Source organism: Passer domesticus, chromosome 14 (assembly GCF_036417665.1).
Source record: "Passer domesticus isolate bPasDom1 chromosome 14, bPasDom1.hap1, whole genome shotgun sequence".
In the NCBI taxonomy this organism is placed as follows: domain Eukaryota; kingdom Metazoa; phylum Chordata; class Aves; order Passeriformes; family Passeridae; genus Passer; species Passer domesticus.
The window spans coordinates 19,038,071-19,055,361 of NC_087487.1; the positions used below are offsets into that span (position 1 = coordinate 19,038,071).

Consider the following 17,291-nt stretch of genomic DNA (forward strand, 5'->3'; position numbering starts at 1 on the left):
GATAAGGAGTTGGACTTGCTGGTGTTTAATGTCTCATTGAGAGGGGGAGTTGGATCCTGTTACAAACAGAGCAGACTCTCAGTAAATAGGCTGAGTGCTGTGAGGGGGAGGGTGCTTGGTCACTGCCTCTGTGTATTTTAGAGCAATCACATTTGTTTCACGGAGTTGTTTTTTTGAGGATGGAGTGGGTGTGTGGACCAAAGGCTTAGTCACGAGGGGAGGGGAAAGAAAACTGTCTTGACTTGTGAAGTCAAATATTTGTGACTTCTCCCATTGTTTTCCTATCTTTGTGTAGTTTCTGTCCATGCTCACATGCTGTGGGAGTGAGCAGTGCTGCTGTATCTGTGTTTGCCATTATTCCTCTTTGTAGCATCCAGCTATTCCCAGAGCATTCCTGCTCTTTTCACCCTTGCTCTGTGCTGTGTCCTCACCCTCCTGCCCTGGACAGCCCGGGCAGTGTTTAGGGAAGGTGTAGGTAGTGAGACATCTCCCATCAACAGAACCTGGAGGTGCTTAAAACCATGTGGATGATTCAATGGAAAGCCCTCTGTCCTCTGAGTCACTGCTGACCCAGGCACCCAGCAAGTGCATTTGGTGCTCCAGAGGAGACAGAAAAAGGCCATAATTGAGCCTTACCCCTCTGTGCCTCATCGTGTTGGTTTGGAGGAGCTGGGTGGTGTTCCTGGGTCTCCTGTCTGCATTTCATCTGCACAGTGATTATGGCTTGCTCAGAAGTTCCCCCAGAGCTTTGATTTGGAGCGAGCCGTGGTGGTCTCATGGTGCCATCAAAGTGCTGGGGTGTTGGTGTTGGCTGCCACTCAGGCTTTTGGTGTCCCTCTCATCCTGGCTGCACCACAGACAGGGACAGAGCTATTTGTGCACTTGTAGAACACTGAAGGGTTTGAAAGAACTGGGAATTGTTTTGTTTTCTCTGGATTCCCATTCAGAGCACAGCAGAGGGTGTTGGGCTGCTGCAGGACAGGAGGGATCTCTCCAAAGAACTCCCAGATTTTATCTGTGCCATTATTGCCCAGGAAGGTGTGAGGGCTGTGTGGGGCAGAGAGGACAGCATTCCCAAACAGCATTCCCTGCCCCTTTGGGGAGTGCCAGAAGCCCCTGCACAGCCCAGCCCAGCCCAGCTCTGTGTGCCTGGCACCAGCCAAGAGGGGCCAGAAAGGAAATGAGGAAGAAAAACATCCCTTCTTTCTGGAATTCTGCTGGCTGTTTTCCATCATCTGCCTGGCTGTGTCACTGTCCCCCCAGAGCAGCTGCCAGCTGCTTGTCCCCCCGTGTCACCTTGGCCTTCCAGTGGTTGACAGGGGTTGGCATGAAAATCAAAAGCAGCTTTAAAATGTGCTCTGGCTTTTTCAAGTACAAACTAATATTTACCTGTGAGTCTGCTTCCCTCCTCATTCCCTCTCCTTGGCAAGCTCCAGATCTGGTTTAAGCTCAATGTTTAAGCATTTATCCAGTGAGGTTCCCTGGACGTGAATATCAAATATTCTTTGGAGTTTGGAAGGGGGAAGGGGGAGCTGGCTGCAGGAAAGGTACCTGAAATGGCTCTCTGTTCCTTAAATGTGAGTTTGGATGCAGTTGATATTTTCAGCTGTTCGCAATGGACACCTCATGGAAAACTTTTGAAAAACATCTCATTTGGGAACAGTTCTGCGTCCTGTGGTGGTTGAAAGGTGACCTGTTTTCACGCTGGGGTTTTTTCTGGACTGTTCTTTAATCACTTCTTGCCTCAAGCTTTTATTACTACTGACATTTACATGAAAATAAGGCATTTGTTTATGTTGATTTTAGCCACTTGCTTTTTCCTGGTGCATTTTGTGTCACCCCAGCTGGATTTCCACGCAGCAGTAGCAATGCTGAAAGCCTGGCAGGAAGGGCCCTGTGCTCACACAGGCTGGAGATCCTGTTTGGGTGATAAGAGTGACTTAGCGTGATCCTGGTGCTGTGCAGAGCTCTTATTCATGGAGCTGCTCTCCCACACATCCTGCATTAGTCACAGCTCGGCTTTGGAGTTAGACATCCTCGCTCCAGGAGCACCAGGGCAGGGCAGAGTGAAGGACAGAGGGAAGTGGTGCAAACAGACAGCAGCACCGTGCAAAAATCACATTTCTGGTGAGCAGAGAATTCCTTGTGTCCCGCAGCATGGGGAAGATAAGATACTCTTCCCCCTCCTTTTCTCAAAGTTTTTCAGTTTTTTTAAAACATAATCTGTAATTTAGGGAGGCAGAATTTGGCTTCCATGAATAAGATAATTATCTTGGCTGGAGGAGGTGGCTGAGGGAGTAACTTCTGGAGGGAAAACAACCCTTGCCCTGCTCTGGAGAGTCACAGGAAGAAAGGAGCTTTTCAGGTAGGCCCCATACACAGCTTCCTTTTTGCTGCTGAGAGTTTGAGGTGGGGGAAAAATATTTCAGCTTCTTCTTCCACCTCTCTGGTCCAAAGAACCCTTTTTTCTTATTGTAAGAATAGATGAGACTAATAACCCCAAAAGCAGCAGCACCTCCTGCCTGCCCTCAGCCTCCTCTGAGGTGCTGTAAAAGCTGATTATGAGACAGAGGAGTTTCCAAAGTGCTTCCTCCAAACACAGCCAACACTGATTTCACTGGTAATTACAGACAGAAGAGACTGTTCGATATTAACTGCTGTGAGCTTTTCATGAGCTGCTCCATCTGAAATCTGCAGCACTCCCCAAAGACATCCCTTTCTTTTGGGCTGCCTTTTGGGGCTGGATTGCTCCTGCATTGCTGGTGACTCACAACAGAGCAACTCAGAGTTGTAAAATCAACAGAGCCTGCTTCCAGTACCCTTTTCACCTCAGCACACACCTTGAGTTAACTCCTGGTGGAAACTCCGGGGTTTGTTTGGGTCGCTCTGTGTCATCGGGATTAGGGGGAAGCCTGTGGGAATTGCTCTGGGATGAAGCACATGGGAAGTGATTCACCCACAACTGATTCACTGGAGCTGGGAAAGCTCCTTTGGAATACAGAGGTGGGTAAATAATTCCTTGGGAAAAGGGGAGAGGCTCTAAGGAACCCAAGAAGGTTTTTGTAAGCAAGCTGGGTTTTATTTAGAGGAGACCAGATCCCCTCACGTGTGGGATGGATCCCAAAGGACATCCCTGGGGAGGAGGCCGGAGGAAGTCTGTGGGACCAGGTCCCCTTGTTTGTGGTGTGCTGTTAATTGCTACTGGTTGTGCAAATAATTACATATGTGAGTCCTGCTAACCCAGCTTGAAAAGCAATAGAGCACAGAGCCAGTGGGATTAGGGGAAGACTTGAAAGGCCTCTGTAATTCCAGCAGAGCATTGATCTCTGCCTTAAGTTGCTTTTGAAAATGGGAGATGGGCACTCTGGAAAATTTCACCCTGGATCTCATTATCCGTGCGGGGGAGGTCCAAACACAGATGGGCAAACCTGCAAATAGCTGCTTTTCAAATTACAGGAAAAGCAGCAACATTTTCACTGTATAATAAAGAAAATAACAGCAACGAAGCTCGAGTAGCCTCAAACTATTCCAAACAAGATAATTGGAGGCTGGAGCACAATGTATTTTTAGCTATATCTGCTATAAAGTAAACATGTTCTTTGTCCAGGACCACCAGAAATGTTTCCATAAGAAATGTTGGCTTTGTCCCAACTTGATAGAATGCACAAACATTTGTCTGAGGAGCCAGTTCCGACTCTGGTATTTATACGAAGGTTCTGTTGAAGGCACTGGGAATTGGATATATTGTGAAGGGGAGGCCAAGGTCTTAAAACTGTCATTTTTCCACCCTCCCCCAGATAATCCCTTTTGCCTTTGTTAGCACACACATATTTGGGGCAGCAGTTCTTGGTGTGAGGCTTCTGTCCAAGCACTGTGCAGCACAAGTTGCTTTCTCCTTTCTTCCCTGGGTTCTCTTGCTCTGGTGTATCTGGGTTATATCAACAGCTGATGCTGATTTGCAGAACTCCTGATTTCAGTGAAAATAGGAGCAGTTTTTTCCCTGCAGCATCAAGAAGATGCACATAGAAACTGGATATTAAATGTAAATCAGTGTAAGTACCATGGAGGCTGACAGAATAACTGAGTTTTACAGCAGCTTTTTTTGCCTTCTTCTTCTTTCTGATTGCCATGTGCTCCAGTAATTCAGTCTCCCTTGAAATGCTTTTGTTTTGGATGCACTCTGGGTTGTAGAAGATGACCTGAATTTCCTTGGCATTTCCATCCATCCCTTTTCTCCTCCTGAGAGTGCCCTGCCCATCCAAGCCCACGGCCCCACCAGGATGCCTGGAGTCCCCTGGGAGAGGGGAAGTTGCTGCTTTGCTTGGATGAAAGTGTGCTGGGTTTTGGATTTCAGCTCTGGAGTTAAATACGGGATTCTGGGAAGGAATGACGAGCTCTGATAAATGACTTTTCAAAAAGGCACGTTCAGAAACCTCTCCTGGGCCCACTCCCTGCACCCTTAAGGCTCAAGCACGAATAAATTTCAGTGAGCCTGACACAGATTTGGGCCAATAAACTTTGCTGAAATCAATAAAAGGACCAGGACTGCTTAGAAAAACTGGGTGTCACATTTAGAGGTACCAGGGATGCAATACCTTCAGAAACTCAGCCTCAAATTCCACTTCCACCCTTTATTTTCTATGGAGAAAAGGCAGAAATATTGCAGTGTATATTAGAAAGTTTGGAAGTGGGTTTGATTAAGCCTTAATTAAGCATTAAGATGTATTCTGTCCTTTCTGAGGTAGGAGGGTGTGTGCTTGGGTTTCTGGGGTATCTTATTTTTGCTGTGCTCCTGGCTATCAGGAAAAGGAGGAGCTGAAAGAAATAGAGGGGCATAAAATTACAAAATGGCTAAAAATAGAGGAGAGGGAGCTGGGTTTGGTAGCCACCAACCAATACCCTGTAGCTGGGGCAGAAACAGACAGGGTGTAAATAACAGAGATCAGTGAAAAATACAGGAGAAAAAATAGTTGGTGATACATGAGAAAATGAGATCTCTCCATAGCTTCAAAAAATCTGAATTAAACTGAGAGTGGAAGGGGGACAAGGCTCTGTGGAGCAGCAACAATGGGCAGAGAGTTTATGGTAAACCAATAAAATGTACTTATGTCTGAATGTGAAATTAGACTCTGAAAAATACGGTCTCAAGGCACCTGCTAAAGAGCTTACTGGAATCTTAATAAATGACTCATGCTGTCATAATCTGATCCTGACATCAACTCCCAGGGCTGGAGTTCTGCAGCTCTGGAGAGGGGGAAGGGGAGGCTGCAAGACTGGGATGGAAATGGGCAGGTAAAAAACCATTTACACAAGAGATTTTGGTAATTTTTGCTATTTTGCTCCTTTGCAAACCCAGAACAAACAAGACTTGAGCAGAGGAATTCTGCAGCACCAGAAAAAACCAGGAATTTTTCTTTACCTGATGCTCTGGGTTGTTTTGTGAAGGATGTGTGGTTTCCTTCCAAATCCAAAATAAGATTTTAGTGGGAAGAAAGAACCAGATGAGAGAGTTCCCAGCACAAAATAGGGGAGATCATTGAGAGTACTGAGGGAGAGATTAATTCTTCTCTCCTGGTCCTGCCTTTGCCACAAACTTTTCTTTTGCTTTGGGAAATCCTTTAGCTCCATTCATTTCGACGTTATAAAAACTTCCCCTCTCCATAGACATATGTTGAAAATTACATTTATTAATTATTTTAATCTTCTATAAATTTTAAACGGGAATGTTAATTATTAGCTTCCTCTCTGGCAGCACATTGCAAACCTCAGCTTGACACAGGAACTTCTTTTTCCAGACCTTGAATGACAGACTGTTAAAAGTGCCCCAGAAATTGGAAAATTCAGAGCAAATTGAGGGGAAGGAGGTGGCCAAGGATCACCTTTGGGTTACAAATGTGCTGCGTGGGTCATTTTTCTATTCCCTCTGGTTGATTTGGCCGCTGTTGAGGGCAAGTTGAGATTTTCTCCAAGTGCTCAGTGAAGCCCTGTGGATGTTACAGAGCTCTGCACACAACAGCCAGATTCTGTACAGCAATAAATGCCCATGTCCCTGCTGCAGCCCAGGTGCAGGGCCAGTAAGGAACTGCTTATCATGTTCAGGGAAAATCACAGCCTGTGCCCACAGTTCTGGGTGAGTTTAGAGCAATGGCAACTTATTAGTCGTGGGTTTAACAACCAGCTCCTGCTCGGGGTTTTTAACGGGAATAATTTCACTTTTTCTTCCTGATGGTTTTTCTTTTTTTCCTTCTTTACTTTTTTGCACACGTTGGTGTTCCTGGATACTTGAATTTTTTAGGCATTTTGCTCTCTTGCAAGATTAATGACATGGATATAAAACTGATGGGGAAGGGATTGGATCTCTAAATCTGAATTTTTCCAACCTGGGTAAAACTATTTGATTGCTTAGATCACTTTCCTTAATTTGCACTCCTAGTTTTTGCATCCCTGATTTCAGCTTTGCTTTTTAAGCAAGATGGTTGCAAGGAAGAGTTTCAGTATCCATCTAAAGGTAGCTGCAAAATGCTCAAAGAGGAACAAATAAAATAACCAAAATCTTTCAGAACGTGGGGTGGGTTTTTTGTCTTTCGCAATCCAGGATCTTACAAATTAAATACAGTTAAAAAAAGCAACCACAAAACAAACCCAACAGAAAAACCCCAACAACAACAAACCCCAAACAAGCAGAAAAAAAAACCCCAATCAGGCCTGGAAATCAAATTCAGGTTGTGCAATGTTCTCCTGTTTAAATCAGACAGATTGTTTAAAAATAAAGCTTCAATGTTGCTGTCATTTTTCTCCCTTCCCTCCCTGGTTTTGCCATTAAAGCCTCACTGTTGCCCTTTGCTCTTTGAGCAGCTTTTGGCCTTGGAGAGGCAGCTTGGTGTGGTAAATTTCCCTAGGAACTGGTTTTTAAGGATGGATCCATCCTAAAGGTGCTCAGCCTGAGGGATTCCTGGTTCTCAAGGACTCCATGCAGTGTAGGAATACTTGGATGACAAAGCATAAATTATGCTGGTTTTTAGAGAAAAATCCAGTGCTAAATTTGGGGTAAAAAATGTCAGTAATTTCCAAAGCAATCCTGTTAAATAGCACGGAATAATAAATGTACCAAGGCAGTTGTGCAGGGGGAGCTGCTCAGCCCAGGCTGGTTGAGGAAGGTAAAAGGGAGGAACGAGGGAAATTTGGGTGAGATTCTGCTGATTGTAATGAACCCTGGGTGTGCTGAGCTCTGGGATGCTTTGGGATCAGCCCTTGGGATCAGCCCTTGGGATCAGCCCTTGGGATCAGCCTGTGCTTCAGAGCAGGACCAAGGAGTTGTGTGTGCCCTGGAGATCACTATGGGATGGTTCTGCACATGGGACACTGCTGGGGACACCCCATGGCAGAGCAGTACTGGCTCCTCTCATCTCCTGCCCCACCTCAGCCACACCAGGAGTTGCTCCTTGGGAGGAAATGCTCCTTGAGGGCTGAGGAAAATGCTCCTGGAGGGCTGGGGCAGGACAGCAGGAGGAAGTGGAGCTGCCCTGTTCCCCAGCCATGTTCCCAAGTGCAGATGATGCTGTTTTGTCCCAAGTGCCTCTGTGGGGAGCCTGAGGAGAGATTTCCCAACCAGAAAAACCCAAGGAACCCGCAGGGCTTTGGGGAAATAGCATTCCTTTCACCTTATCTCTTATGGAGGGGAGAGGGGGAGGTTGCTGGGTTGGAAAATAAACCAGATGGCTCTGTCATTGTAAAAAGTCTCTTCAGATAAGAGTGCAGGGAATTCCATCTCTCTCTGTGCTGTGGGCAGAGCCTGGCTTGGGGGCAGGAAGAGCCCTTTCCCCTCCAGCTGATTGGTGTTGGGGAATGCAGGGAGAGCCCCATCCTTGGAAATAACCCCAAAGTCAAACACGTTTTGTGTTAATGCCCCACCTCAGCTCCCCAGCCCAAATCCACAATGTCCACATGCTGCTGGAGACTGGGAGCAGCAATAACACTTCCCACTGCTGGGATACTTGGAATAGTCTCTCTGAGTCTTCTTTTTTCTGTTTTCTCCTCACTTGGGTGCAAGAAATGCTGCCAAGCAGGCAAAGGTGAGGGGGATGGAGAAGCACTCCTGTTTTTTTCCTTGTCTCATCTCCTTTTGCTAAATTCAGTGAATATTTTTGTATGTATTTTTTAAAAAGTTTTCCCAACCTGATTAGTTTTGAGGTCACATCACTGCAGTCTTGGCTCCAGTGAAATCAACACCAGAATTCCCAGCTTCCCCAGAAGCTCAGGTGTAACCACTCTCCTTGGAATATTCCCCAGTTTGGCAGGAATCAGTTGTGTTTTGCCTTCCCTGTTGTTGTAGCAGTGTTTGCAAAGGTGTGTGTGGTACCAAGCTCTGCCAGAGGAGCTTTTGGGAAAAGCTTAGGGCAGCCAAGAAGAGCCCAGCCTCTTTGGGATAATTGTTTGTGTGTTTTGCTTTGGGTTCACTTTGTTTTTCTAACTCGGCTGCCAACACAAAGAACCAGGGGAAATAATTCTGAGTAAAATTTCAATTTTCTTTATTTTTCTCTCTCCTTGACAAATTAAAAAAAGAGCAATATTTCATTTCACCAAAGCCCTGAAGTGCTTCATTTGGGTCATTAGGAAAAGCAAGGGAAATGAAGGGTTAGACTTCAAAGGAAGTGCTTGGGGGCAGCTCCCATTCACCCAGGATGGAGGAGACCCTGCTCCAGCTTTTTCCTCTGCTGGAGAGGAGTTGGAGACTCTTGTCCTCCTTCCTGGGAAGGTTTGCTAGGAAAAGGCTGTTCTGGGTGAGGATGGGATTAGGTGGAAAATGAGCTGGAGGAGACACAGGGTAGATGTAAAAATAAAAACAAGCAATGTTGTAAAAGCTCTATATTTGATTTCAAGCTGCAAACTGGAAAATGAAACTGGAAGTTTTGGTTGTTTGTAAGGTTCCTGAACTTTATATAGACATAGTAGATAAATTTACATAAATGCTATCTGTATTGATTTTGTGACAATGAAAATTCATCTATCTGTGTTTTAGAAGTCCAGGTTTATTAACACACGTTTTAAGGTGTAACACCTTTCCAAGCACAGCAGAGGTGGCTGAGAGCTGTGCAAACCCTGCTTGTTCAGGACACATGCTACCCCTGAATTGTCCTGTTCTTACTGGCTGTAGCTTTTGTCTCTGCCTCCTAATCGACCATAGAATAGTAAAGAAAAAATTCAAAAATCCAGATATCCAAGAGTAAACCCAGAGCAGAGCTGTTGTATGAAACAAATATTATTTGTTGAGGATGCTTCATCCAGGGCCTAGGCTCCAGGAGAGCTGAAGAGGGACTTGGGACAAGGGATGGAGGGACAGGACACAGGGAATGGCTTCAGACTGAAAGAGAGTGGGGTTAGCTGGGATATTGAGGAGGAATTGTTCCCTGTGAGAGTGGGGAGGGCTGGGCTGGAATTCCCAGAGCAGCTGTGGCTGCCCCTGGATCCCTGGCACTGCCCAAGGCCAGGCTGGACACTGGGGCTTGGGAGCAGCCTGGCACAGTGGGAGGTGTCCCTGCCATGGCAGGGGTGGCACTGGATGACCTTTAAGATCCCTTCCAACCCAAACCAGGCTGGGATCCCAGGATCTTACTGCTTTTGGAGGGAAATCCTTGCCCTCAGAGGATGGGCACCAGCAGCGGCCTGGCAGCGCTGGGTGTTGGTGACCCTGCCGGGTATTTGTTGGTGACCGTGCCAGGCTAGAGCCACCCCTGTGTCCCTGTGCAGGTCCCTGGATGGGCGGCTGCAGGTGTCCCACAGGAAGGGCCTCCCCCACGTCATCTACTGCCGCCTGTGGCGCTGGCCCGACCTGCACAGCCACCACGAGCTGCGCGCCATGGAGATGTGCGAGTTCGCCTTCAACATGAAGAAGGACGAGGTCTGCGTCAACCCCTACCACTACCAGAGAGTGGAGACCCCAGGTACACCACAGCCCTGCCCCTCTGCCTCTCCTGCAGCAGGGGGCAGCTCCAGGGCATTGCCAGGAGATCCCTGCCCTCCCCAGCCTCTCCTGCAGCAGGAGCCATCTCCGATGGCATTGCCACGAGATCCCTGCCCTCCTCTGCCTCTCCTGCAGCAGGAGCCATCTCCAATGGCATTCCCAGGAGATCCCTGCCCTCCTCTGCCTCTCCTGCAGCAGGAGCCATCTCCAATGGCATTCCCAGGAGATCCCTGCCCTCCCCAGCCTCTCCTGCAGCAGGAGCCATCTCCGATGGCATTGCCAGGAGATCCCTGCCCTCCTCTGCCTCTCCTGCAGCAGGAGGCAGCTCCCAGGGCATTCCCAGGCACAGTGGGTCTATTATTGGTGATAATCCCTTACTCTGTGGAGTAGGATAATTTATGAACCTGCACTCAGGGGGAAAATATCGTTGGGAATTGATGAAATCCAAGTGAGCAGGTTCCCAGCGTGGCACTGTGTGCACATAACTCACAGCAGGAACCACAGCAGTGTTCTGTGCATCCCTCACTGCTGGGGTTAAATTAAGGATAAACTGTTGAGCTGGGTCTAAGAACAGCTCCCAGCTTCCTGTTCTGGAGTCTCCTCCTGCCTCTGGAAGAGACTTTGATCTGGAGCTGCAGGAGCTTCTGCTGCGTGTCAGCACAGATCTGCAGAGCCAGGCAGGATGTTTATGCTAATCCCACTGCCTGCTCCATCCTATGGGAACCTCATTCCTTGGGAATCATGGGGTGCACCAGCTCTTAAATGGTGTTTCAGGCAGAGCTGGAAGGGGGCAGAGAGACCAGATGTGCTCAGAGAAGCTCTATCCCATTCCCAGCTGGGAATCAACAGCATCCTCACCTGCTGCTGCTATTCCAGAGGCAAACTTCAAATCCTGTCCCTTAACGGGCCCCTGCCTTTCAAGCTGTCACTCCAGCCTGGTTTCTCCTGGTTTCCTGCTGTTCCACTCACTGACTTTGTGACTGTTGCACAGTGCTGCCCCCGGTGCTGGTGCCTCGGCACACGGAGATTCCGGCCGAGTTCCCGCCCCTGGATGACTACAGCCACTCCATCCCAGAGAACACTAACTTCCCTGCAGGTATCGAGCCCCAGAGCAACTACATTCCAGGTACCTTGTGTCTTCCATCCAGCGAGCAGAGGGAAGGGTCAGGGAGCACAGGGAATCCTGCCTGGGCATCCCAGACTGGGAATCTGCCTGTCCAGCGTTCCTCTGGAGCTACAGAGTGCAGAAATAGCTGGGAGTTGGGAATGGGGGCACTCGGCATGTTCATGGCTTTGTTTTGTTGGGTTTAAACTCACCTCTTCATTCAGGGTACAGCCTCAGTTTGTTGTGAAATCTAAACTGGATGTTCCCTTACCGGGTTGAGATTTGAATGGAATTCAGCCATGTTGAGTAAAACTCTCCAAATTTCTGATGGAATTGAGCTTTTCTATTTATGTATCTATTTTACAAGCAATTTACACCTTATTTGCATGGACTAGTTATGCAGCTGCACTCCAGGAGAGGAGAAATATGTGGACAGAAAACTGCCTCCATGGCTTAAAGTTTCATGGGACTGAAAATCCGGATTTTTTTGTTTTCCCCCTCCTGTTATTCACAAATATGGATATCATCCTGGCTGTGCTGGCTCCTCCTTCCAGCAGCTTGAGAAAGAAAAGTAATAAAAAAGAATTTGAGCTCCTTGTGAATGACAAAGTGAATGTTTTTGGTGCCTAAAGTCTAGACTTTTCAGTTGCACTGACAGTGTGATGGTTTTGTGCCTCCAGAGACCCCTCCTCCAGGCTATCTGAGTGAGGATGGAGAAACCAGTGACCACCAGATGAACCCCAGCATGGATGCAGGTGAGTCACCTTTGGGGTTTTAATTTAGTGGCTGTATCCCAAAGGAAGTTGAATGTCCAGGTTTTCTCTCATTGCCACGAAAAGAAGTAGCCAGGTTTGGAATGAGGGTACCTAATTTTTGTTCAAATAATTCATACATGGATTTCCCTGATTATAGAAAAAAAAAATAAAGCAACCAGCTCAGAACAGTGTGAAAGGAAAAATAAAAATGGGCTGTAACATCTGTCTGCATCCATGGGACATCCAAGTGCAGATACTGAAAATATAGGCCCAGAATTGGTGGCAGATTTACATGATGGAGGATAAAATTCTGACAGCTTTTTGGTCAGATCTGTGTAACCTGATCCAATACTCCATTGTCCCAAACCCAGCAGGATCTGGGATATAAAGTGTTATGGTTTTAATTTTATTTTGTCTGGCAATGTACACTTGAGCTCTTTAATGCCCAGCTAACTGGGTTTGTCAGGATGATACCTGAAAGCAAAACAGCCAAGTGCTGCTCAGTTTGGAAAATTAAAGGGTTAAACTCCAGTGAATTCCCTGTGAAGGGGCAGCAAGTTGATATGTAAGGAGTAGTGAACATGAGAGAAGCTGCAGTGTCAGAAATGAGCCTGCAGTGAGCACTGGGCTGTCCCTCCAACAAGCCTGGGCAGCCCTGCAGATCCTGTGAATGTTTTTCCTGGTGCAGATTCCGTAGCAATAATTACCCCATCTTGATTTTCAGGTTCTCCAAACTTATCACCAAACCCCATGTCTCCAGCACACAACAACCTGGGTAAGCACATGATCTTGGGAGCTGGCATTACAGTCAAGAGGGTGACATTGGAATGATACTGTTTAAGTCATGCACTTTTTGCAATATTCCAATGGTTTTGAACTGCCAGAGGGCAGCTTTGGATTGGATGTGAGCAGGGAATTGTTCCTGGGAGGGTGGGGAGGGCTGGGATGGAATTCCCAGAGGAGCTGGGGCTGCCCCTGGATCCCTGGCAGTGTCCAAGGCCAGGCTGGAGCACCCTGGGACAGGGGAAGGTGTCCCTGGCCAAGGCAGGGGATGGAACTGGATGGGATTTAAGGTCCCTTTTAATCCAGCCCATCCTGGAATTCTGTGATTCTGTGAGACTGAGCAGAGAGAAGTGGAGCAGACTGGTTGGTGTGGGGTTGGAGAGCCCAAATAAGCAGGGAATGTGCAGGAATGCCAGGGAATGGAGAGGCCATGGACAGCACTCCTGCAGCACCAGAGCTGCTGGTGCTGGGGGAGATGCACAAAGCACAGATGCTGCTCTGGCTCACACCAGCTGCTTCTCCTCACCCAAACTCTGCAGTCTGGAGTTGTTTTCCCCCCAGCTCCATCTGGGCACAGGGAGCACATTCCAGCCCCAAGGGCTCTGTCAGACCATGGCTGGCACTGACTCACCCCACACCTGTGACAGAAACAGGGAGCCCTGAGGAGGAGGGAGAGCAGCTGAACCTCTGAGACACCACGAGAGCTTTTGTGGCTCTCTCTGCACCTCTCTTACCTCAGAAGTTCCACCCTTTATTTTCATTCTGATCTCCATCATCTGAGCTCCTGCCCTGTTTGGAATTGCTGTGCCATAAAAATCCCTCCCAGCTCTGCCTGGCTGCAGGATCAGCTCCCCAACTGTTCATTAAGGCAGCAGACAGAGCCCACTTGAGACTCCTCTGGAATAACCATGGCCATAAAGTTTACATATGCTTTTAATCCTGGCACGCAGGACTTTGACACTGCTCCAAAATTTGTCAGTCATTGGCTGACTTTTGGATATCTTGGGGCTGTTGAACAGAGGATTTCTTTTTTTTTTCTCCCTTTTTTTTTTAAATATTGCCATGGTGACACAAAACTTTTATTTCTTTAACTGCTACAGCCCAAGAAGAAAATGCATGACTGAGACATTTTTATTTCATTTTTCCCAGTGTGCTGCCTGGGAGCTGATGAGATTTTCTTGCAGTTTTTCCTGCAATTTTCCTTTTTTTTTCTTTTTTTAAACCTAAAAATAAAAAGCCAATTCCATGTAACAAACTCAACCTGGCAAGTGGTATGTGCCTTCCACAAGGCAGAGAGGAGTTCCTAGGAAGCAGATCCCCCAGATCCTTCCTGAAGGGACACTGGTTAGTAACACATCAGATGTCTCAGCTGCTGTCTGGGGACAAAAAAAGGAGCAGGTGAAGCTGGTAAAGCACGAGGAGTCTCTTTGTAGTCTGAGGAGCAGACAGCAGAGAAGCAGTTTAATTTGCCAGCATTAAAAAATGCCTTTGAATTCTTGCAAACCATATTTATTGCTCTCAGGCAGGCGCTTCCACAAATGAAGAACTTCTTGTTGCTTTTAATTTTATTGTAAATTTTTTGCCTTTGAGGAAGCTATGAAATAATAAATGAAAGAGCTGCTGAGCCACACTTAAAAGTGTCCAAGGGCAAAATTGTCATCACATGAGTGTTGTAAATGGTTTATCTGCAGCAAGGAGCTGCTCTCAGGGCAATCAGACCTTCAGCCTGAGGGTCAGAGCCCAGGAAGGAGCTGCTGGTGGCTGGTGACCTGCTGCAGCACTCCTGTAATTCCTGGATAAGCAAACTCCACTGTCTAGGGCTGGACTTTGCTCTGCAGGAGTCCATTGAGGCTTTCTGTGTGTATCTGTGGAGAAAATGGAACAGAAATCCAGACCCCACAGCAGCGTGTGCAAGGAGGGAGTTTCTCAGCTCTTCAGCAGAGCAGGGGCTTTGCCATGAAGAAAATAATGTCCCAGGATTGCTTTGTGGATTTGAGCAGAACTACCTGCAGCTTCTAAGACAGTTCACTTTGTGTAAACTGAACTTTGGACCTAAATCCCATGGCCATATTCCAGGGAGCTCCAGAGGCAATAAAGCAGCACAAGGCAAACCAAGTGTGACACCAGGGGCAGGGTTACCTCGAGGGCCAGGGCAGGTTTTCCATGTCTGAAACGTGGGATGGAAGGAGCTCAGGGAATTTCATCTTTCCATTCCCAGGCACAAAAGCGTTGCAAGGTAACATATTGGGATCTTTTTTTTTTTTTAATTCTCCTTTCAGTTTGTGTTGGAGTTGGAAGTGTTGGGTTTTGGTTCCAAATTACAGTTGTCAAGTTTTCAGTTGTCAAACAAAAGCTTTAAGTGGAAGTCACAGATATATGAGGATCTCTTCCCTATTGCTGAAACACAAACTGAGGGAAATACTAAAAACAAAATGAAAGGAGAGCTGCCAGCATTCTGTGGGCATTGGGAATGAAGTCAGGGAGAGGAGGCTGGCTGGGGAGCAGCCCTGTGGTCACACACACATTGTTGCTCCGAGGGGGCCATCCCTGGAGCACAGGAAATCCATTGTCAGGGATTGCTCCACGGAAGGGCTTGACGAAGGAGCTGTCACAGCAGCGAGCACATGGCCCTTGCTCACATCCACGTCCCTCTGTCCCCTGTCCCAGGGCACAGCCAGCCTTCCCTGGCTGCACAGGGAAGGGAATCCTCATTTCCAAGGAGGGCGCTGGGATTGGCACGGTTGGAAACATCTCTCAGTGAGCTGTGAGCCCTGTTGTGATCAGACACATTCCCTGAAATGGGGCAACAACTTCCCTGTGCTCACAGGGGGAGCAGAGCAGGCAGCAGATTTTCCCCAGGCCTTTGATCTGGCAGAGAGGATGCAGGACTGGGACCATCCCAGGGCCCAGAGGACACTTCTGACAGCAGAGCTGTTTCTGAGTCAAGGCTGAAATTGTGCAGAGATGATTCAGGCAGGATTTTGCTGGGTTTCATGTATCCTGTTTTATTGATTGTGTTACCCCCACAGGGTTCTTTGGCTTTAGCAGAGCTGCATTCTCTTCCTTTTCCCCAAACACTGAAGCCATAAATTGAAAATGAATATTTAGGACAGCTCTAACACAAGAGAGAACTTGCCCATCCCACAGCAGCTTAAGCTGAAGTTTAAAACTACAAATCACAGGAGAAAGCAGCATCATAAAAAACTTGGTTGCAGTTTTTAGAGACAAGCTTTTCCTCAAACCAGGATTTGTTGGTTTATGTCTTTCCTCAGGCTGCAGATAAGCCAGAAATAAAATTTCTGTACATCCTTCAGTGAGGAATCCACAGTTCCCTTGAGCCCCAGCGAGGTGGAGGTGGTTTCTGAAGGAAAGGACCACAAAACCATGGAGAGGTTTCAGTGTTTTTATAACTTGAATAACACCAACCTGAGGATATTACTTAAGGATCAACACAAGTTGATTTTTCTGGAGCTGAGCAGCCTTTTGATTAGAAAAGCACTTTCTGTGGAGCAAGAGCCCAGTCATGTGGAACTGATCTGTTTTCTTTGGTGGGTGCACTCACCTTGGGAGGCTCTGGGCAGAGCTGGTGTTTGCTGGGCCTCTCTCCAAACTGTGCTGGGCTACAGAGCCCAGAGCAGTCCTGAGGTGGCCACAGCTGCTGCTGGAAAAACTTGCCTGGTGTGGCAATTTCCAGTGGGAACACCAAATGGGCCGTGCAGGAGAAAAGGGCAGGGACAGTAAACTTGTGTCACTCCTGGATGGGTGAAATAATCTGTTTCTATCAAGAGAGAGGCTTGCTTTGAGCTAGAAAATTCAAATGTGAGGAAGTGGCAAGTAAAAGAAGCTGGGAATGGTGCAAACTCCAAATTTCATGGAGGATTACAGAGTTCCCCAGATGTACTTCTATTCAATTCCTTATTTGCTGTCAGCAAAGCTTGTAACAAAGCAGAAACCAAAGTGATTTTCCTGATGAATGGCTACTTTGGGAACTCTTCCAGCAGTGGGGAGGAAGCCAACATGTCTTTTGGCTGCTGAACCTGTGCCTGAAGGTTATGGAGTAACAGGTACAGGTGAGAAAAGACTGCCAAACCTCTGCAGAGACCCTGGTCAGTGTGAGAGGAGGCTGGGGTGGTGAAAACCTCTCTTGGATTTTTTTGGAGTTGATCTCTTAAGCCCCCCATTCTCCTAAGCCCTGCAGGAGCAGCAGATGGGAAAGAAAGATGTGGCAAAAGCTGGGTTTTGCTGCTTGATGTTAACTCCTTGGCCAGATGGGAGCTCTTCTGTTCTGTCTTTAAGCACCATTTGAATGGGGATGAAGTGATAAATTCGAGGAGGGCTGGGGGGGATTCTTCTCCTGCACTGGATGTGGGGAACAGCACTCAGGAGTTGGCTGGGTCTGCTTTGCAGTCCCCTGCTCAGCTTGGCTCTCAGCAGGGCTGGGCACCTCCCTGGGCTGCATTTCCAGGAAATTTTCCTTGAGCCTTGCTCTGCTGGAGTCTCCTGGGCTTCAGTGGGAGCAGTGAAATCACTCAGTGCTGTCTGAGTGCCCACTGAGGCTGCCTCAACTCCCTCTGCTCCTCAGCTTCAGTCCACGAGGCAAACCAGGACCCCAGGGGAAGAGCTGAGCCTTCCCCTGCTGGGAAAATGGATTTTCCTGGCATGGTTTGAGATCCAGTGCACTGGGAGA

At 47.6% G+C, this 17,291-nt stretch overlaps 1 protein-coding gene across 2 annotated transcripts in view; it reads left to right on the top strand.

The window, feature by feature from the left end:
* The window catches only part of SMAD3 (SMAD family member 3), a 69,813-nt gene that overhangs the window by 41,642 nt on the left and 10,880 nt on the right, over positions 1 to 17,291 (top strand). The window contains exons 2-5 of one of the 2 annotated variants that reach the window (XM_064389350.1): positions 9,748 to 9,941; positions 10,953 to 11,057; positions 11,747 to 11,821; positions 12,546 to 12,596. In XM_064389350.1, coding sequence (XP_064245420.1) covers positions 9,748 to 9,941; positions 10,953 to 11,057; positions 11,747 to 11,821; positions 12,546 to 12,596 — 425 coding nt within the window. Of the gene's footprint in view, positions 1 to 9,747; positions 9,942 to 10,952; positions 11,088 to 11,746; positions 11,822 to 12,545; positions 12,597 to 17,291 lie in introns of both variants that reach the window. The other variant, XM_064389349.1, reaches the window with a different exon arrangement.